The 22,802-nt window shown below is 38.3% G+C and overlaps 1 protein-coding gene across 50 annotated transcripts in view; it reads right to left on the bottom strand.

The window, feature by feature from the left end:
- LOC139964732 (uncharacterized) overlaps positions 1-22,802 on the bottom strand; it is a 390,976-nt gene that overhangs the window by 106,053 nt on the left and 262,121 nt on the right. For 45 of the 50 annotated variants that reach the window (XM_071966600.1, XM_071966625.1, XM_071966626.1 and 42 more), the window contains 13 exons: positions 15,351-22,355; positions 12,770-13,017; positions 12,282-12,495; positions 11,237-11,767; positions 9,275-9,574; positions 8,511-8,750; positions 7,992-8,306; positions 7,658-7,718; positions 7,007-7,326; positions 4,449-4,622; positions 3,212-3,508; positions 2,319-2,702; positions 803-1,816 (listed from right to left, as the gene is read on the bottom strand). In XM_071966600.1, the coding sequence (XP_071822701.1) occupies positions 803-1,816; positions 2,319-2,702; positions 3,212-3,508; positions 4,449-4,622; positions 7,007-7,326; positions 7,658-7,718; positions 7,992-8,306; positions 8,511-8,750; positions 9,275-9,574; positions 11,237-11,767; positions 12,282-12,495; positions 12,770-13,017; positions 15,351-22,355 (11,103 nt within the window). The remainder of the gene's footprint in view (positions 1-802; positions 1,817-2,318; positions 2,703-3,211; positions 3,509-4,448; positions 4,623-7,006; positions 7,327-7,657; positions 7,719-7,991; positions 8,307-8,510; positions 8,751-9,274; positions 9,575-11,236; positions 11,768-12,281; positions 12,496-12,769; positions 13,018-15,350; positions 22,356-22,802) is intronic. The other 5 variants (XM_071966607.1, XM_071966629.1, XM_071966653.1 and 2 more) reach the window with 5 other exon arrangements.

Below are 22,802 nucleotides of genomic sequence, written 5' to 3'. Positions count from 1 at the left end.
CTCACATAAATCACATACACAAGAAATGGTTTCAAGAGCTATGACTGCTACCTATTCTGCCCTCACTTGTTTAAACTTGTTATCCAATTATTTATTCAGATGAGCTGATACTTTGACCAAAACTTGGCTGCTTCCTTGTAACTATTAAGGAAAATTATGAAGAAAAACAGAACATACATAGAGAAAAAACTATAATACTAATAGACTAATGCCATGCACTTTGAGTAACGTCTAATATTAAAAGTGCCGGAAAGTCTGTCCAGTCCTAGCTAAAACAGACTACTGATGACTGAAAGGGTTACTATTGTCATAAGCTGAGTCTTTGAGCTGCATAGTAATTTAACTTGATTTTATAGCTTTCCAGTATAGAAAAGGACTAAATTGTCCATGAGAACAACAGATCTATACAAACTGTATTATTTTCTTTTAGTTTAATAACACAAACCAAAGAAACATTACAAAACAGAACAAACATTTGCACAATCTATGTCTGAAAACACCAACGGTTTACAAAACTTAGGTATTAGCATATTCCACATAAAATAATCCCTCCCCAGGTCTGCCATTTTAAATTCCATCTGCATAGATTCTTAGCCTTTGATTTATCTGTCCATTCAATGTATGTTCCTGAATTTTTTAAAATGTAGGTGCAAGTTTGCTGTAAGGTTGTTGTGATATATTATAACAAAAACAGCATCCCAAACAGTTCAAGGTGACACAAAGCCATAATCAAGGCTTTATTCTCTTATCAACACAAGCAAGGCATGCAGTAACATCAAGAAATTCCAAAACAGGCTTTTACCTTCAATATTGAGCTCTGCCATTGTTGTGGCCTGCCCACTGGGATTTGAGGCCCTGCACGTATACATGGCCGTATCTATCACTGTTACTTCCCGTATCAGCAGAGTGCAGACTCCATCATCAAAGTCGATGGACACTTTCTCTCCACTGTCAACTGGTCTATCATTCCTAAACCATGTGACCCTTGGTTGTGGTTCACCAGTTACCCTGCAGGTCAGGTTAACGGAGTCACCCTCTGTGACGGACAATGGCACAAGATCCTCAGTGAATCGAGGTGCTTCTCCTACTTCTCCTAGCTTCCTTGGTTTTGGTTGTAGGAAGATGTCTGCCCTGGACACTGCTTCCCCAGCGATGTTGGTTGCTTGGCATGTGTATTCTGCATCATCCTCTGGGTTGGTTTCAAAGATGATCAGAGAGCCAACTCCTTCATCTTCTGTGAACTCCATGGTGAAGTGGTCATCAGGTTTGATTTCAACACCATCTCTAAACCAAGTCAATGTTGGCAAAGGGGTGCCACTTACTTGGACATCGAAACGAGCAGGATGGCCTTTTACGACTTCCATGTCAACCATGTCTTCCACAAAGTTTGGAGCCTCCACAATTTCAGCTGGAGCTTGAAGTGGTGCCTCCTCAGTAGGTGCCTCTTCTGTTGGTGCCTTTTTGATTGGCACTTCTTCAGGTTTTTCTTCTTCTTCTTCTGGCTTGGCCTCTTCTGGTTTGGGCATTTCTTTTTTCTCAGGCAGCTTTGGCTTGACTTCCTCTGAAACCAGAGCCATGGATGGAATAATTTCTTCAGTGGATATGGCACTGGGAGGCATGATCTCCTCCGGGATGACTACATCAAAGTCAACTTCTTCAGGCTCCATGCCTCTTGGCATGTCTTCTAATGCCTCCTCATCTGAAATGGAGGGTGCCTCACTTGTGCTAACCTCAAGCTCACCACGAACTGGACAAGGCTGTGCAAGGGCTTTGGCATCTTGTGATGTATCAGGGAAGTCACGTGTTGATTCACCTTCTGTGGATTTAGGAAATGCAATGACGAAGTGAAATTGATTATATTATGGTATTTAGAAGTAATGCATTCACAGATATACAATAAATTCCTATTTGGTCTTATCAGGATCTATATTCGGAAATCTTCAATTACAATTAAACACTTTTTTGTCTAGGAGAAATACTGTCGTAATCAAAATTGTTAAGTCGAAGGATAAAGGCATATCATCCAGTGACCTCTAGAAAATTTCAATTGTCACTGTTGTGTGTATTATGGCAGGCATCTTTTAGCTGAAATTCAATACCTTATCTCAAGAAATACAATTATCCCATTTAATTTATCCAATTTAAGGAAAGAGACCTAAAACATCAACCACATGCCTAGCCATGTTTTTCATATGTAACTCTCACTTTATCTGATTAGACAAGAAGTCAAACCCTTGCTTCTATATGAAGAATGTCATAAAGTATCTCATACAATACCTAAATTCTCATCCTATGTTAAAGACAATGTGTTTCCTTACCATCCAGTACATAGACATCAGCAATACTCTGAGCCACTCCTGATGGATTTGTTGCCTTCACTAGATACTCAGCATCATCTTCTGGAGTAGCATCAAGAATAACAAGGCTGGCATTTCCTTCATTGTCAGCAGTAATGACGTGTCTCTCGTCAGGCTTAATGACCACACCATCTCTATACCATGTGATCTCAGGGAGAGGTACACCCTTCACCTTGAGGACCAATTCAAGTTTCTCTCCAAGAGGAACATCAGCGTCCCTTGGAGCTTGGATAATGATTGGAGGCTGTTCCTCAGGCTTGGCCTCTTCTATTTGCTCTTCTGAGATGGGAGCACTCTCGTCTTTAGATACCTCAGAGAGAGGTTCAGTCTCTTCTGGGGTTGGAGCTAAAAATGGTGAGCAGGGATTAGCAGAATAAATGATAAAGCAGCAGAGAATGGTGAGGGGCTAGGGCAACTATCTAGTTAATATTGCAAAAAGACAAAAAAAAAAAAAGTGGAAAATTGGAGCTATCGATATATAGAGACAGGGCATAGCATCAGAGAGGTCAGAAATGTTAACAATAGATGAAAGACAAGAACTTAAGGGAGGGTTTAGAAAGTCGAACACCAGAGCAAAAAACAGGGAAGTACTAGATTTTAATTAGCATGACTTTAACAGAAATCTGCAAGAAAAAATAATTACTGAGGTCAAGGACAAGGAAATATTTTAAGTTAATAAATTATATGCACTCAAGTACAAAGTTTGTAAGTGCAGGGCACAATTTTGCAGAGAAAACTAAGCCAGGGCTGTGAAGAGGCTAGTGTGGGTTTAAATAGTAGTCTCCAAGATTAGTAAAAGATGGCTATACTAAAAAGATGATTTATGGGGTTGCAATTTTTGTTATTTCGCTTACCTTCAGCAAACAGCATCTCTGCGCTACACATATCTCGTCCGAGGGGACTTTCTGCCATACATGTTACTTTTCCAGGTCTTCTGTTCGTTGTGTCCTTGATTTCCAAGAAGTGTTTGCCTTTATCGTCATCGATCATCTTAACGATGTCTGATTCTTTGAGCTCAACGCCATCAAGGAACCAAGTGACATCTGGCAATGGTTTACCAGTCACGACACATTCAAAGAATACAGGCTGACCCTTCTCAACAGTAGCTGCTTTGACTACCTCCACAAAGTGGGGAGGCTCTGTTTCTTCACCTTTTATACAAAATGTAAATTTTTGAATCAGTTTTTGCTGACGCAGGAAACTGTTATTAAATACTGCAGACATCAATGAAATGATACCCTAATTCAATACCAAAGAAGAATTTATCTACAGTGAAAACTTTCAGTATAAAGCTTTGAAGCAATAATAACAACAGCTGTCTTACTGTCCCCAAAACAAACTTTGAAGGTATCAAAACGGGAAATTGTCTTAACTGGTTGCTTATCATACAAATGACTACCAATTTCAAGTCTTTAAGGAAGTCAAAATCTGTGAGCTATTGATTGGCTAAACTGTGACATATTGGACACTTTTTATAGACAATAATCTGACATGAAATGATAGTTTTTGTACCTTTCCTATACTAACTTTTATTTCCTTGTATGTTGGTCATACAATTTACAAATAAAATACTGGCATGATGTCTCAAATCCGCCATTGATATTGTTTTTACTTTTAGGAATGTTAGTAGTTTATGTCAGGAATTCAATGTAAAATCAATTTAAATAGAAGATACACCATAAATGGAAAAAAGTAATTTGAAGTTGTTTAGTATGATAGAGTATTCATGAATAAACACAAAGAAAGAATCCAGTCCTTAATATTTGTTATAGATAGATATAGGATTCCTGTACAGTGATAGTGCAAGACCTGTATTCCTGAGATCACTGGTTCAAATCCCGACACAGATTTTAAAATAATTTCAAAATAAGTTCAATCATTCATGCATTTTTAAGTTCTCAGTCAGTTTTCTGATAACAAACTCCCACCGATATCTCAATGGACTAAGATTTCTTGGTAGATGTATAAGAGACTTGTTCATCACAAGCAATTCAATAAAACAAGTAACTTATGGTTTCATTTGCTAATCTCCTTTCAATCTCGTTAATAAATAATGCAAAATTATGAGAAATCACAGAAAGAATAATATACCTGGAGGTGTAATATTTGATGACTCAAGCATCTGAACAGGCTTGACATGCAAAGGCTGTGTGGATTTGGCAATAACCCTGGGTGTTCTCCATGCAACACCACCGTAACTGCCTGGATCACATGCAGAGCTCCCATTAGCAGACTGGATCACTAAAGAGGGTGAGATCTTACATACTACACCAAAGTGGGGAAGGGGAAAAGATCCAAGTCAACATGGTAAGGTTATAACACAAACAAGTGGGAATTAGTGGTATTAATCTTAAGGTATTAGAAAAGTGGGACTGGTGGGTGAGGTGACTATGTTAGAAAAGAAAAGCAGAATTATTGTTTCATAATTGCAAACCATGCAAGAGCCAGAAACTGTTAGGTGGTGGAACTATTTACATCTATCGAATGTTTTATTGTTACTGCCTCTAGGACAAATAACCCTACAAGTTGAACCAACCAACTACCAAAATGATAGTTTGGGAAGATGGCAAAGTATCTTCATGTCCGTCCCTCCCCCAAAAAACAGACAAATAGAAATATAAATTTGTCCCTCTGTTTATATATTAAACACAGATGGCTGTATAAAACTGAATAATATCAGTTTCCTGTTTGAAGGAGTAGTAGAAAGAGGAGTAAGGAGGATGGGGTGAGGGTGGGTAGGAGGGGGTAAGGGTGGGAGGTGATGATTACCATTAATCTTGAACAAATATAGTTTCATTTAAAGTGCAGAAGCAGCCATCAACTTGGATTTAAAATTTAGGAGGTGGGAAAGGGTACAGAGTACTTTTTAGCATGGAAGATGGCAGGATCAAAGACTTTGGAGAAGTATTTATACAAAAAAAATAGACAGTTTTATAATAAATCAATTACATTTGCATGGAGTTTTCAAAATGCAACCCAACGAAACATAAAATATCACAAATAAAAATGGTGAAAACCACAAGAATGGAAACCCAAGCATTCAGGGATAATAGCTGCAGAAATGCACATGTTTTATTTTGATGGATTAGCTTTGAAACATAATATGGGATAAAAACAATAATAAAAGAAAAAAATAAACTAAAACTTAATAGCAATGACTTTGTAGGCTTAATAGCTTTCAACTGAATAGCTTTCAATAGCAATGAGATATTAAAGAATATGGTTTTTGACCCAGAAACTCTACATATATTGTGCTTAAGAAATTTATGTGAATACTAAGAAAGACTGGTCCTGAGTTAATGTTTGGCATTTGCATTATTTGTAAGCATACTTTTTTTGCTTTATAAAAAATAAAAAAAATAAATGGTCACAGATTTTTCTACAACTATGAATCTGCTATGAGCAAGCTCAAACTAAGAAAAGTGATTCTTGTTTCTAAGCTAGTAACAAATGGAAATGAAGTTGGTTATCAAAACAGTTATCAAAAGTTAGTTATCAAATTGAACAATTAAATGTAACATTTAATGTAAAGAAGATTAATATAATGGGTTAGTAGGAACCTAATGCTCTAGATATATAGCATTCTAGATATATGTTAAATTGTAAGTATTGAATACATTTCATAAATACATGTATATAGATTTGTGTACCATCTTGAAAGGAACTATTCACACATTACTTTTTGAAAAAATCAATATCTCACTATTTCCTATAAAAAAGTCTGTTCTGATACAAAATGCTAGTATTTATGACTGACAGAAACAGCTAACTGGTTTTGAATGGTATTAAATTTCCTGGTGTTTTATTGTTTACAAAATTAGAAAATAAAATGAGCAACTACATCAAGAAGGACCTTAACGTTATGACACACTTGTCAAGATTTTAAAGACATGAGTAGCTCCTTTGTGGTTAAAGAGGTACTGCTTGACATTCAAGGGTATAGGAATTTATTAGATGAAACTGCATATGGTGGCAAGGTTTAGTATTACTTGGGCCTGCTAGCCCCTAGGCCACTGTAATCTGCTTGCCTACATTTGGAGTGAAACTGTGTAACCCACATCGTTCCAGGTTGGAAAAAAATCACAAAGTCGGTGCACCTCTGTTAATCACACAAATTCACGATGCACTGTATGTGCATGTACTAGACATTTTCTTTGCTTTCTCGTTTTGGCATTGGGCTTGCAAAGAGGACAAAGGCTTTCTACAACCACCATGAGGATGAGTTAAATTAACTTAAGGGTTAAAACATCAACAAACATGCACCATTTTGAAACCCAAATTTAATTTACAGCAACAGAAAAACAGAATATTTTCAAATCTTCTTCCTGTTACTGACAATAAATCTGTGCATTCTGGATAAACATGTTAGTGCAAACTATAGATGACATTTTAGGGAATAAACCCTCTGCTTCTTACAGTACATGAAAACAAAATGGCAAGATGATTGAATGTCAAATTCAAGAGTGAGTTGGTGTGATCATTTCCAGGCATGATGAAAAAGCTATGATAATCATTGCTTGCTTTACAGGAGTTTTGAAAATAAAACTGCTATGCACCATTACCTCCCATAATTACAAAATAAAAGACAATGCTTATACACATGCAAATAATTGATGCATAGAACCTGAACATGCTGCCGAAAAACTTACGAGTCACATCAAGTTTGACATTGGCCACAGCTTTTCCTTCACGGTTGACTGCTTCAATTCGGTAGACTCCCTGATCGTCGGAGACCACATCTTCAACGTCCAATGTCAGTGAATACAAATGAACGTCTGCGACCATGCTCAGTCTCCGTCTTGGTGTTTCTTCCAATGGAACATCATCCTTGAACCATGTGATCTGTGGCCGTGGTGCTGCGATGAGGCGGAATTCAAAGGTGGCCTTCTCTTTACCCTCTTGAACAATCATGTTGCGAGAGACAGACATGAACTTAGGTTTGATTCCTTCTTCGTCAATTGTTGACTCTCTGTGAGAGATAAAAGACAGTCAAGGTTTCAATGTTAAGAGGTTAGACCTAGAGCTGTAATTTCATTAAAAGCAATTGTTATTTGAGAGTTATTTAGGGGCTTAAATTTTTAATGATAAAATCAGCAATAGTGACATTAAAAAAGCAAAATAAGAACAGTTTTTGCTTTCTAATGATGGAAATGTTGCCAAAGAAGTAAAAGATCACAGAAACTCACCATGTGATCAATCTTCCTTATAGTGGCCAGTTTATGATGCCATTATCTACAGACATTGGCAAAAAGCAAGGCAAGAAAAAGACAAATGCAAAGGAAGAAAAAAATTTTCCTTACCTAGAGAGTGTTTTCCTTGACGATGGAGTGCTGTCTACACTTTCTGCATCAGACAGTGCAACTAAATCCGAAAAATAAAGGGAGATACAGTGAACTAAACAAGAAAGCACAAAGCACTTTCTAGCACTTGCAAAAACCATTCATTTCTATACAACATTCTAAATATTCATTTAATAATTTATGAGACATTTTTAAAAGTATGTTTTAAGAGGCAGCAGACATTCTGGAGGTTTTAAGCATCTTCCTTATCTTAAATTATTGTCATAGTTGATGTAAACCATTGGTGACTCAGCCACACACATTATTAAGTAGATTTAAATTTCACTTTTATCACCTTCAACAAGTAGTTCTGTCTGAGTGGAGTCAGTTCCAGCTTGGTTCTTAGCCACGCATGTGTACTGGCCAGAATCTTCCGGGTACATGGTAAGCACGGTGAGTCGTGCTATATCGTCCTCATATGTCATTACAAATTCTGGAGTCTCTGTAGGAATGGGTGTGCTCTGTCTGAACCAGGCAATGGTTGGTCGAGGTATGCCTTCCACACAACACTCCAATACCACAGGATGGTGTTCTTTGGCAGTGACAGTTTTATCAAGAGGCTTGATAAAGACTGGTGCCTGAAGCTCTTCTGCTTCTTCGTCTAGAATTTCTGATGAGAAGATATATTTACATGGTTTGTAAGCCTTCCAACCAGTGATTAATACATTTTCCAAACCTGTTACTATAGTGTGAGATCATCAGCAGTGATTTATTGTGTGAAATGTGAAAGTTAATGCTACATGCTACTCCCCTAAGCATGCTACTTTTATATGACACAGGATGTAACTGAAAAAAAAAAATTTTTTTGGTATACCTAGGACAGGAAGGCTCTCAATATTTTCCTCCAATTGATCTTTGAGTCTCTCAGCATACTCTTCCTTTGGAGCCAAATATGCCTTGGGTACCCATCCTTCTTCCTTGGTGTCTACCTTTCGTGCAAGCCACCACTCATCATTGGAGTCATCTAGAACTTCTAGCACCTCTCCCTCCCGGACGGACATTACCTCCTCCGTCTCTGCCATGTAGTTACCAACAGAGACGTAAGGTTGTGGGGCTGTATCAAGAAATAATAGGTTGTATTGGTTAAATTTCACAACTTTATAAAACTTTCATGTAATAGGATTTGAGTTGCAAATCTAATATGGCATGCAAAGTATCACCAATAAAAAAATCCCCATCCTAACAGAAAGCTCCGTAAGTAAAAATAAGAGAAAAGCAACAAAAACTTCCTCAAAAAGTGACTTAATGGCTTACAAGCAACAGTTGAGTTCACTGATTTGACTGAGTACTTCTCAGATTTTCCTAAAAAAAATGTAAAGTGCATTTGCTTCAAACCTTCATTTCTCTTAAGTGCATAGAAATTTTAACAATAAGCCACAAGACTACTGCAGTAATTTTCAAAAATTTTCTGTTATAAATGGTTGTTAGGCAACTAAATGATTCCCAATCTGTTTTCAATCACGAGCAAACATGAAATTGATCTCAAGAAGATGCCATGACAGAAATATTTGGTTTGTATGACAGAAAATGTCAAACAAAATAAAAATAGTGGTAAGTTCCTTGTCTTGTGTCTCTTACCAATTTCCTCAGGAGTAACAGGCTTGTGCTCTTCCTCTGGTGCCTTTGGTGCCTCCTCGATCGGTGCCTCTTCTATTGGTGTTACTGGTGCCTCCTCAACAGGCACTTCTTGAGTTGGGACTTCTTCAACTGGGGTTTCTTCAGGTTGTACCTCTTCAGGCTTAACTTCTTCTGGTGAAACTTCTTCAGGTTTGACTTCATCCTGAGGTAGATCCTCTGGTACCTCAACAGTTACCGCAAGAGGCTTTCTCCTAGGAATCATTACCTCCACCTCAGTATCAATCTCGGAGGAAACCTCATCTGTTTGGGACGAAATTATAAGTCTTACTTTCTTGCGTGCATAATTTTGTGACATAGAAAGTAAACAAAATATTTCACCTGCAAATCTATGATCCATTCAAGACAAAAGAATGCTTATAAGAATGGTTTGAAATCTCTCACAAAAGAGACCTTGATGAATGAATATTCATAAAAGAGATGACACAGTAATAGAGTAGAATCTTTGTGGTGATAAAGATTAGGGCTGAATGAAAACAGTATTGTCATAGATAGGGAATCACATGGAGTAGTATTAACCAAAGTCAACTTCAGTGTAACTAATAAAATCCATCAATTAATTTGTGATACTTGGAGACTGTCTGGATAAAATAACTGATGAAGGCTCTTGATTGATAGTGCCCTAGCCACTGAAGTGAGTTACTCACATGTAACTCTGCATGTGACTTGAAACAGTTGTAATATGATTCGCACTAGCACGAATACTGGCAAACAGAAAACCTTAGCATGGAAGGAATCATATAGTTCTTGAGATGGATGTGGTGATGTAACAAAGTCAACACGATCATGCACAGAGCAGTAAGTTTTCATGCAAACCATTTGATTGAGTCATAGGCAGGGATACCTGAATTGGATCCCATAACAAATGGCACTCTGACATGACAGTTCCGGTACGACAAGCATCAGATGGTTCATGCTAAGATAACAATGAATTGGTACAGGCACACTCTGTCATCTTCATGTAGAGTTGAGAGGGAGGGGAATTAGGGCATTAAAGTGGCCATCCAAATTGATAGAACGAAAAACCAGAAACCATGCAACTTTGACAATCGAGACTACAAGAGCATGTAGTGATGCATATGTTACTTGATCAGTTCACATTATGGAAAATCAAAGTGACAATATGACTCCGGTATGGAATTAGCATATGGAGGAATGCAGAGCCACTACGAACAGTTGAAAAGAAAATCTTATGTTTTCCGCAGGTTAGGGTGACTTTCACCATCCAAAAGGAGATATAGCCAAGTACTGCCTAAGTCACATACCTGCACAAACAAACAAAATTAGCTTAGCCGGATCCTAACAGTAACACTTGAACACATTCTCCTATCCTAACATGCCACGTTGTTAAAACCAGTGTATCAGTATCTTTATATTAATGCAGAGCATTCATGACACACTCGTTTTCAAATCCGTAATGTTATCCTCTACATCCAAACGTAGGCTTCAATAATCTCAGCAGCCTAACCTTTGCTTTATAACATTAGGCCCTAATGTTAGTCAACAACAACAAACACTAGCTGTGTTATAGTACTTATAATAACCTAGCAGTAGTAGCAGCCATACTATCCCTATATGATAGGCTATAACTTGCAGATTTATCAGATCACAAGAGTATGGAGTAAAATGGTTGTGACTGTCTCTTTCTGAAAAGTGGCATCTCTGAGAGGGATTTCGTCTTCATGCAGGACATGTACATGAGTCATCAACATGTGACCTTTAACGATACAATGTAGCCAATGGCATGCTGGCATGCAATAACATACATTACAAACAGATGTACATAAGAAGTCTCTGGCATGGATATCACCAGGCATAAAGAAGGATGCCAAGTTAACATAAAACAATTGGCACAACAAACACCTCAAGACCATTCGCAGGTGGAACAGAAAACTTAGACCACACCTGTCACAAGTAGTTTGGCAGTAGATGTAACAGCTCCAGCAGGGTTGAATGCCTTGATTGTGATCTGCCCTGTATCTTCTGGGAAGGCCTCTTCAAGCTTCAAGGTACAAACTTTGTCGACACATTCAATGGTAAACTCTGGGTACTCTTCCACGTCTATTTCCTCACCATTACGGAACCATTTGATCTCTGGCATGGGTTCACCATGGACCACGGCTCTAAAGGTAACAGGTTGCCCATCTTTGACTACCAGAGGTGATAAGGGCTCTAGGAAGAGTGGCGGCACCAATGTAGGTGGAGCTTCCTCCTTAGGAACGGTGACCTCAATATGGACATCCTGAGGTGTTCGGTGATCATCAAGGGTAACACCCACGGTTACAACTCCACTATCATCCGGAGGATGGCGCTGAATACCTGTTCTTGAGACCATGGTTGTCTCTTCTTCAACCGTGGTTTCTACCACTGTCGGTCTCTCCAGCACACTTGGTCTCTCCACATCAATAGACTCAGGCATTTGTTCTTCTGGTTTGCCTTTTTGTGAAAGGTGGAGGTTTGAGCTTATTGAAGTTGTTTGGTATTTTTGTAATACATTGACTAAACCCTACTGAACTTTGTTCACATTATGTATACATTGATTATGATAGGTTTGCAGCTGAAATTTCATCAACTCCATGTGTAGTCGCATTCAATTAAAACATAAAACCAGTTTCAAATAGGATGATATCTCAAATTTTTTCAACAATTTTTAACTTAGCCGTTGCATTGAACAATGAACTGCCTTTAAATTGAATAACATTGTAGAAAATTCATAACTTGAAATCAACATTCTGATTAAGCACATGATATTGGTTCAGTCAACACAGAGATCTTCAATGAACACTCTTGCAAGTAAAATTCAACTCTCACAGGTCATTTCATGATGAGATCACAGTTTTGTTATGCAATTTTTGTGTAGTCTTTCCTTGCTTTGATTTTAAAGTAGAAAGTTTGTTGCTGGGATTATTTCAAATAAATATTGTCATTACTACAATAGATTATCTCTTACCTTCATCAACCAGTAGGGTTGCAGATGAAGTTGCTTCACCGGCAATGTTCTCTGCCCTGACAGTGTATGTTGCCTGGTCCTCAGGGAACACCTCTGGTAGGGTCAGGGTTGTCACCCCTTCTGTCTCATCTACCTCGATGATATATTCTGGCTCATCCTTGATTTCGTTGTCGTCGATCATCCATGTCACCTTTGGAGTGGGCTTTCCAACCACCTTAAGAATTATCAAATAAATCAGATAAACTAGTGTAGAGAAGTAATATGGAGATGCAATATTCAACAACATTTCATCATGAACTCTCCTCTTTTCACTTCTTTATATTAGCACTCAAAAGATTGCATCTGGTACGTATCCTGGTGCATGCCATGCTACATCCTAGCAGTGTTCAACTTTTGACATGGTACCTTAGACATATATATATATATATATAAAGAAATGAAGCATGCAGTCAAACAAGTTTAAATAATAACTACTGAGGATGACAAACCTTGGCAGTAAACTTGACTGGTTCTCCATCACGAACAACTTGTGGTTCCAGAACCTGGAGGAACGTCGGCGGCCTGATCTTGACGGTTTCAGCAGAGGGTAGTTCACCCAGCTCTTCTGCCAGTTTTCTCTCCTTTGGTGTAAGTTCTGGTACTATTTCTTCTGGTTTCAACTGACCTTCACTTGGCTGGTAAAGTTCTGGCACAGGTTTCTCTTCATCAGTCTTCTCTTTCGGAGAAGGTGGATGCTCTGAAAGAGGGATGGATATTTTACTTTAGATTTGCAATAAACATTAACTGCATCTTCTATTCTCTTGGAAACTGAATGTTCCTAGAGGTTGACACCTGTAGTATTACAAATTCTGATGTTAAATTTGCCAGTTAGCAGTAGAAGGAAGATTGAGTGGTTTTTGTCATGGAAAATGGGATTTCATTTTGCACCATGCAATATTAAATTTCTCTTCTACAACTACAATGCTGTCAAATTTTTGGCATAAATGCAGGCATGTTTAGTCTAAATATGACTTTTACAACACCATATGACATACAACTTCTGTCTACAACATTGGAAGTTGTTGGTCGTGTTTGCCATTTTGTTTTGTTTTGACAAATTACTACTCTCTATCTTAGTTTACACTTGCAATCACTATACTGGCAATTTCAGGACAGTCAACAAGAAAGAATGTAATTAGGTCACACAGTTCTGTGAAGTTCATCATACTAAGTATTTTCAGCTGGTATCCCATTCTCCCCAAAAGGAATACTTTCTTTGAAAACTCTTTGTTTGCTTTGAAAAGAGAGGAAGGGACGGAAGGATGCTTAGGAAGGAAGACATTTTAGAGGGAGAACAATAAGGACAATAACAACATAAATTAAACAGATCATTTAGCTGCTTGCTGAAACAGGAAGGGGGTAGGGGACCTAAATTTTGACCATTCAATTGTAAAAGGGACATATTCAATCTAATGTGATCAACAAAAATGTCAACTGCATTTTCCCTCTCTAACCAGTTTGATCTTCTTATAAAGCCAAATGAAATGAAAAGAAATGGAAGTTGAACATTATTGACTAGACTGGGATTTTATGAACCCAAAAATTGGAAGATACTGATGAATCTGTAATTATTACATCTTTTCATTTGCATTGATCAGCATAAATATTGAAAACGTGGTTGATCATGCATTTTAAAGCAAGAATAGTTAAAAGATCCAATATAGCTTGAATATTGCTTGAAAAATATGATTATGCAAAGCAAATACAACCATCACTATTTGAGAGCCTTAATTCTCTTGATCTACAGACGTTTATAGGGTCAAATAGATTAATAAGTAGACAGTTGAGATATGTGTAAATGTCAATGAGATATACTTTGAGAGCTTCAACATGGAAAAAGAAAATACAAGAACTTTGGTTTCGTGAATGCCATGAAGACAAACTCAAAACCAATCAATTTCAGTATGAGTAGCAACAGGTATCAGGCTGATAAGGTATATTCTCCCAAGTTAATTGTACATTGAGTAAAGTGAGAAGTTTTGTAATACATGGTAAAAAACCCAACTAGAGCCCTGTAAGAGAGAAATGTTTTCTCCCACTGAGAATTTTGACAATCAATAAAATGATCTTACTTCACAGACAAGGCCTGAACAAAGTACATATGAATGGTAGTGAGCAGTAACGATGCCCAAGACAGCAAGTTTCTGCTTTAACTGCTTTCATACTTCTGAACACGTAAAATTCTCAACACCAACATTTGAAATGCTCTCTATGCTTTCTGTCCCCATTAGAACACCATTGCTTTACCATAATTTTAGATGTATTAGGCTTTTGGGTGCATGGAAAGATTGGCAGAGAAAATGTGAAGGATGATACAAATTTATTTCTCTGAAAGCAATTAAAACAATAAATGATGTCTTGTTATACAAATCTGACTGGAATGTGAAAGTAAAGCAGCAATGGCCCATAAATGAAATCATGATAAAACATATGGTTTTTTAAGGCTCTGTAGTTGGACATGAAAAGCAAATTATAATTGAGTGTATGTAGCCCCACCCTACCATATGAAAATCTGTCCTAGGAGTGTTGGCTATACCCAAGCAAATATATATTTGTGAGCCCAAACAAGATCTAATCTTAGCCACCAATGGAAGTTTAAAGAGCATGGATTTGAATTGTTTACACTTGCTAAGTTAACAACAACTGAGCCTAACATAGCCCTATCCTACCACATGAAAATCTGTTCTAGGAGTGTTTGCTATACCCAAGCAGATATATATTTGTGAGCCCATCACAAAAGATCTAATCCACCAATGGAAGTGTTTATTGTGACAATGCAATGGTTTTTTCTCCTCCCGGTAATATGACTGTGCAGAATGTAAATTGTCTATAGTAGTTTAGTAGTATAGTAGTAGACCTTGCTGCAAAAAACAATGATATTTTGTTAGTTACTAAGCCTACATAATTTGTTAGTCATACCTGTATGCAAACCGTGCATGAGAGCAAAACATAAAATGGAAGTGATATTCTTTGTTATTAATGAAGCTTTGAAACATGAGGTGGAGTTGTACAACAAATTTTAGTTCAAACCTTTTTCTGATGATACTGCATGCAGTTCTTGTCTCTCACATATGGTATCACCTTCTGAGTCATCAACATGCAATGGTTCAGAATTCACTGCAATACAAACTGGACTAACATTAACATTAACAGCAAGTGACTGTCTATCAAAGTCTAAATCTTGTGCAGAACTACTGTGTTCAAGTGTATTGAATGTTTTGGTTAGTATGTTATGATTTTCATCTTTCTCTGTTCCTTCTTCAATTTGAGAGGCACCATCAGGAATGACCATTCCTTCTGATGCAAGGTAAACTTCCTCATTTCCGATGCTTTTCAGATCAAATGAGAGAGTTCTGCCACGTTGATCCTGCATGGCCCCGAGAGAAAAGTTTGTCTTTGGAGTTGAGTCATCCTTCCTACCACTTTCTGAATTGTCGTCGTCAAGGTCCTTGTCTTCATCATCTTCATCACCACCCAGTGTTGGAAGTTGTTCCTCTTTCTCAGCTGATTTGATGATCTTCAGAGAAGCTCTGCATTCTTTTCTTCCCTCTGAATTTGTTGCAATGACAGAGTACTTCCCTTCATCTGCAATTGATGTGTGTAGTATTTCTACTTCAACATACAAATCTTCATAACTCATAACCTTCAAATGACAGTTTTCACTTTCAGTTAGTATTGCACCATCTTTGTACCATTCAATATCTGGTTTTGGTTGTCCAGAAATGTGACAACTAAGAGTGACTGACTCTCCTTCCTTAACAGCGACATCCTTCAATTCTTGGACAAAGTCTGGCATACAAAGTTCTGGTGTTGCTGACCTTGATGTGGCTTCTTCAGATTTCTCTCGTAAATCTGGTGAAACAAATTTTGGAACTCTTTCCAGATCCCTTAGAACAGGCGTAGATGATGAAGGGTCATTAGATGCAGGAGGAACATGTGGATATGAAAAGGCCATTTCAATAGCTGCATTTTCCAGCTCCTCTTTGCCAACATTCAAGTCTGACTGTAATAACAAAGAATCTGGTTCTGCAAACTCTCCATCTTTCACATCATTGGTTAGTTGACTCACCATGTATGATCCTGATGATGTCACTTCGGTGCCAACATCTACAGATATCTCTCCCTCAGGAGTCCCACCTCTTAGGTTTGTCTGGAAAGAGCCATCACAGACTCCTTTGACACTCTTCCTTTGGCTCATAAAAATCTCTTCTTCTGAGTGACTGTCATCCTGATATGAAACATGAACACTTCTTGGTTTGGCTGAGGAAACCTTCACTTTCACAGTCACATATTTATTCTCTTGAGTGTTAGGATCTTGGCCAGAGGGTATCTGAAGCTCTACCATTAATGGGGAGTTTGAGCCACTACTGTTACTACCACCATCTCCAGCCTCATCAACACTCATTAGTGCAGTTGGATTTTCAATATCTCTCTGGGTTTCTGAATGAACAGTTGGATGTTGACTTAATTCTATTTCTGCATCTGCTGAACAGTTTGACATACTTGATGAGTGCTGCTTCTCCAGAGCTGTACAGCTTGATTCTGTTTGGGTTACTCCTGCTTCTGTAAATTGTTCAACAAGCAATGTTTCAACCATGTTCTCACTTGCATCCTTATTATTCTGGTCTGGACTATCTTTTCTTTCTAGCTTTCCCTCTGATAACTGTTTTTCATCATCAGCTTTACTACAAGGCTGATCATTTTCTGACTGATGATCACTTTCATCATCTGCATCATTTTCATAATCCTCTTCAATATCCTCTCCCTGTTCAATCTGGTCTTTCTCCTTTGTCTCATCCTTAGTACTAACTTCTCCTAAGGCTTCTTCTATGTCGCTTTCTGTGAATTCAAGCGCCTCTCCAAGTTCTGTGTCAGTTGATTTTGAGGATAAACTATCGTTATCTCTGTTTGGATACCCTTCATCATCAGATGCTGTTCTTGGTTTTTCATCTGGAGGGCGGACTACAATCCATGGAGCTCCTGATTTGGGATTAGGTTGAACAATCTGAAAATATTGTCTCGTGGGAGACTCAACATATGATGCAAAAGATGTATTTTCCTTTGTCATATGAAACTTTTCAGAGATGAAGTTTCCATTTTCTTCTGGTTGAAACTCCTCAGTTTCTGATCTCTGTTCACTTCGTTGGTTTTTTGTGATGGGGACATTATTTGAAAATATGTTGTATTGCATTTCTTCTGTTGATTGTGAAGACAAAAGAACATCTGAACTGTCATGTGTTGTAGCTATTTCAAATCGAACAGCACTACCAGGTGAATGCCTATTTCCAATATTCATATGGAGCTCCGAGCGTTCTCTGTCTGTTGTAGGTAATCTAGGACCTTTATCTAAGTATGCAGTGAAAATCGTAGGACTTTCATTGTCTTTAGACTGATCACTCAAGATGATCTCACTCTGCGTGAGAGGAGGACTATTCTCTTCCACATAAATATCTGCAGTTGATCTTTGCATTGGCATATCAGCCAGGCCAGTGCTCAAAAGTGAACTCTCATTTTCCAAAGAATTATCTTGCATGTTATCATCTTCCTGACAATCATCAGAACTGCTACTACTCTCTTTTGGACTATTGGTATCACTAGTCAAAATGTCCTCTGCATCTCTAGGAGAAGATGGCAAAGCAACAGTCTTCTGAGGAACTACCAGAAAAATATCAGACACGGCTGTTTCTGGTCTTTCCCTAGCCTCCTCCAGGGTATCATTGTTTGCTTTCTCTTCTTGAGTTTCATTAAGAACTGGTTTACTTTCCAAAAATGACTGTAGTACTGTAACTTCTTTCATCTCCAGTGCAGCTAATTCTTCATCAGTTAAGTCTTTAGTCTTATTATCCTCCAAAGATAATGTAACTTCTACTCTGGCAAAAGTTTTCTCATCAGGCTCTTCCTCTCCCTCTTGGTAATCAGAGTCATCGGTTTTTGATAATTTCTTGACAGTTCCTGTACTTGAGGATGTTGAATTGGAAGAAGAGGTGCTCTTTGAACTTGCACTATCACTGGTATGACCACCCTCTGAACTTTCCTCTCTTTGGGGAACCTCGATCGATGCAACAACAATAAACTTTTCTTCATCTTCATCACTAACATCTTCTCCAGCTGCTTCAGGATGCTCAACTTCATCCTTTGCAGAGCTAACTTGCAATTGTTCCAGTCTATGTCTGATATCTTCATCCATAGGTCTTTGGGGTAGATCATCATTCAAGCCTTTTTCTGCAAAAAGCTGTCCTAGAAAGTCTTCCTCTTCAGATGAGGAGGAGCTGGTTTCATCTACTGAAGTGTCAACAACAGGGTCATTGGGATTACACAGCTGCTCATCTTGTAGTTCCTGGCAGACCGGAGAAGAGTAACTTTGAGACACTTTTATGTAGAATTCATCCAATTCCTGGTCTCTTTTATCTTCGTCCTCTGAAAGTACTTCAGGAATTCCATCTACAGGATTACTTTCTAGGTACACAACTAAATTAGCTGTTTCCTGGACTTCTGGTGGTTCTTCATTTTCATCCTCTGATGGTTCACTTAATTGCAGCTGTTCCAACTTTTGTCTTAAATTGTCATCCATGGTTTTGGGCTGAGGATCTTCAGTTAATCCCTTGTCCTTTAAAAGTGGAGCCAAAAAATCACCATCTTCAGATAAGGAGGAACTAGTTTCTTCTCCTAAAGTGTCAGTATCAGGGTCATTGGGATTACACAACTGCTCATCTTGAAGTTCCTGGTAGACTGGAGAAGAGTAACTTTGAGACACTTTTAAGTAGAATTCATCAAATTCCTGGTCTCTTTTATCTTCGTCCTCTGAAAGTCCTTCAGGAATTCCATCTACTGGATTACTTTCTAGGTACACAACTAAATTAGCTGTTTCCTGGACTTCTGGTGGTTCTTCATTTTCATCCTCTGATGGTTCACTTAACTGCAGCTGTTCCAACTTTTGTCTTAAATTGTCATCCATGGTTTTGGGCTGAGGATCTTCAGTTAATCCCTTGTCCTTCAAAAGGGGAGCCAAAAAATCCCCATCTTCAGATACGGAGGAACTAGTTTCTTCTCCTAAAGTGTCAGTATCAGGGTCATTGGGATTACACAACTGCTCATCTTGTAGTTCCTGGTAGACCGGAGAAGAGTAACTTTGAGACATTTTAATGTAGAATTCATCCAATTCCTGGTCTCTTTTATCTTCGTCCTCTGAAAGTACTTCAGGAATTCCTTCTGCAGGATTACTTTCTTGGTACACGACTAAATTAGCTGTTTCCTGGACTTCTGGTGGTTCTTCATTTTCATCCTCTGATGGTTCACTCAACTGCCGCTGATTTTTATCTTTGTTCTCTGCTAATCCTTCAGGATCTGCTATGTTTGATGACCTTTCATTCATGGGATCCACTGCAGAGGTAGGGCTTACATCTGCTTTTTTTCCCATGAGAGCAAGTAAAAATCCCTTGTGCTTATCTGAAATTTGCTCTGGCTCTATTGGAGGATCACTTACATCTTCATTAGAGTTTGCTTCCAGTTTAGGAGCAAAGGCTTTTGCTACCATAAGATGAAGTAAGTCTTTACTTTCCGGCTCCCCATCTTCTTTGGGATCTGTATCCATTGATGCATCAGAACACTCTGAAGAAGTTTTCTCTCGACAGGTTGGTTCAGCTTTGTTTATATCAATAACATTTTTCCTGTCTCCTGTATCTGCTGTATTTTCTTCCTCTCTTTGACCGGCTAAATCATGTCTGATCTCATTTTTCCTGCCACCACTGTCATCTACAATGTCATTAATTTCCTCAGAAAAACCAACATCTAAAGTTAATTCAATAGTCTCCATTTCTTTTGGAAGTGTTCTACTGTCATCATCAAAAGCAACTTGCCTCGATTCCAAGCAGACCTGATGAATAACAACTGATTCATGTGAATCTTCATCATTGTCAGCTGGCTCAAGTTTTTCATGGTCTCCAGCAGGATGTTCAGTATGTGGATCACTATCTTCAGAGATTGAGAGCTGCTTCTCATCTTTCTGAAACAATCCCTCTGATGTTTCCTCTGTTCCATAGTCATCACTGCTAACAGTTTTGTCATCTTCATCCATATCTACTGGCATTTGATTGGCATCCAGCTCTTTAGGAACATGTTCATCTGTCAACTCCTCCTCACCAGGTTCTATATCTTCCTTTATCCTCTCCCATGCAGATGTATCTAATGGGACAGTGTATTCAATGACTTCATGACTCTGTAGATAAATATCATAATTGACATCTTCTTCATATTTCTCTACCACTTGTTCCTCATAGTACACAGGTTTAACCCATTCAATGTGTTCTTCATGGTTGGCTGCTCCTTCCTCTTCAGGTTGAGATTGAGAGTCACCTAAAGTTTCAAAAGCTTTATCCATTTGGTTTGCATCATCTTCCTCTATTGGCAAGAGTTCATCCCTTGCATCTGGTTCATACTCCCCTGAGGAAGAACTCTCATCTGTAGACTCAGAGGATTGCAAACTCAAATTTTCTTTGTCAAGCTCTTCTCTATCTCTGTCTTCTTTATATCCTTCATCCCCTTCGGTCGGATTCTCTGCATCAGTTAAACTTGGAGGGGTGTGCAGACCTACATGAGGTGCAAATTCCGTGTCTCTTTTATCTTCGTCCTCTGAAAGTCCTTCAGGAATTCCATCTACAGGATTACTTTCTAGGTACATGACTAAATTAGCTGTTTCCTGGACTTCTGGTGGTTCTTCATTTTCATCCTCTGATGGTTCACTTATCTGCAGCTGTTCCAACTTTTGTCTTAAATTTTCATCCATGGTTTTGGGCTGAGGATCTTCAGTTAATCCCTTGTCCTTCAAAAGTGGGGCCAAAAAATCCCCATCTTCAGATACGGAGGAACTAGTTTCTTCTCCTAAAGTGTCAGTATCAGGGTCATTGGGATTACACAACTGCTCATCTTGTAGTTCCTGGCAGACCGGAGAAGAGTAACTTTGAGACACTTTTGAGTAGAATTCATCCAATTCCTGGTCTCTTTTATCTTCGTCCTCTGAAAGTACTTCAGGAATTCCATCTGCAGGATTACTTTCTAGGTACACAACTAAATTAGCTGTTTCCTGGACTTCTGGTGGTTCTTCATTTTCATCCTCTGATGGTTCACTTAATTGCAGCTGTTCCAACTTTTGTCTTAAATTGTCATCCATGGTTTTGGGCTGAGGATCTTCAGTTAATCCCTTGTCCTTCAAGAGTGGAGCCAAAAAATCCCAATCTTCAGATAAGGAGGAACTAGTTTCTTCTCCTAAAGTGTCAGTATCAGGGTCATTAGGATTACACAGCTGCTCATCTTGTAGTTCCTGGTAGACCGGAGAAGAGTAACTTTGAGACATTTTTATGTAGAATTCATCCAATTCCTGGTCTCTTTTATCTTCATCCTCCGAAAGTACTTCAGGAATTCCATCTGCAGGATTACTTTCTAGGTACACAACTAAATTAGCTGTTTCCTGGACTTCTGGTGGTTCTTCATTTTTATCCTCTGATGGTTCACTTAACTGCAGCTGTTCCAACTTTTGTCTTAAATTGTCATCCATGGTTTTGGGCTGAGGATCTTCAGTTAATCCCTTGTCGTTCAAAAGTGGAGCCAAAAAATCCCCATCTTCAGATACGGAGGAACTAGTTTCTTCTCCTAAAGTGTCAGTATCAGGGTCATTGGGATTACACAGCTGCTCATCTTGTAGTTCCTGGCAGACCGGAGAAGAGTAACTTTGAGACACTTTTATGTAGAATTCATCCAATTCCTGGTCTCTTTCATCTTCGTCCTCTGAAAGTACTTCAGGAATTCCATCTGCAGGATTACTTTCTAGGTACACGACTAAATTAGCTGTTTCCTGGACTTCTGGTGGTTCTTCATTTTCATCCTTTTCTTTTTTAAGCTCTTCTCTATCTCTGTCTCCTTTAGACCCTTCATCCTCTTCTGTCAGATTCTCTGCATCAGTTAAACTTGGAGGGGTGTGCAGATCTACATGAGGTGCAGACCTAATAACATGCTCTTGTTCTGCAACAACTCTTTTACTTTCTGTGCATGCAAAAATCAAATGACAGACATGCTAACAACATATAATACATAACAAAAGTGTGTACTATTGACCTAACCAAAATATCATCTGAGTCTGTTCTGGAGAAAGTGATAACATAAATAAACTTAACTGGTACAGGTTTGACGGTATCAATGTTTTAGATTACAACTAAGACAATTGATAAATTAGATTTCTAGATGCACGTTAAGCAGTAACACATGCCAACTGAGCACCTCATGCAATACTTCTCTCACACTGTGACAGCAAGAATCTCATCGAAATGAAAGTGACCCTTTCTTTAAGGCTTCATAAACAGACTGTAGGTAATCTGACTTTACATATTCATTATAATCAATTTATTTTACTCGATTGGAGAGATGTCATTAGAAGCTATCTCATTCATTTTTGATCTCTCAATGGAATGGCATTAATATTCTGTATTAAAT

Source organism: Apostichopus japonicus, chromosome 23 (assembly GCF_037975245.1).
Source record: "Apostichopus japonicus isolate 1M-3 chromosome 23, ASM3797524v1, whole genome shotgun sequence".
Classification (NCBI taxonomy): Eukaryota; Metazoa; Echinodermata; class Holothuroidea; order Aspidochirotida; family Stichopodidae; genus Apostichopus; species Apostichopus japonicus.
This window is presented reverse-complemented; position numbering and strand designations above follow the sequence as displayed.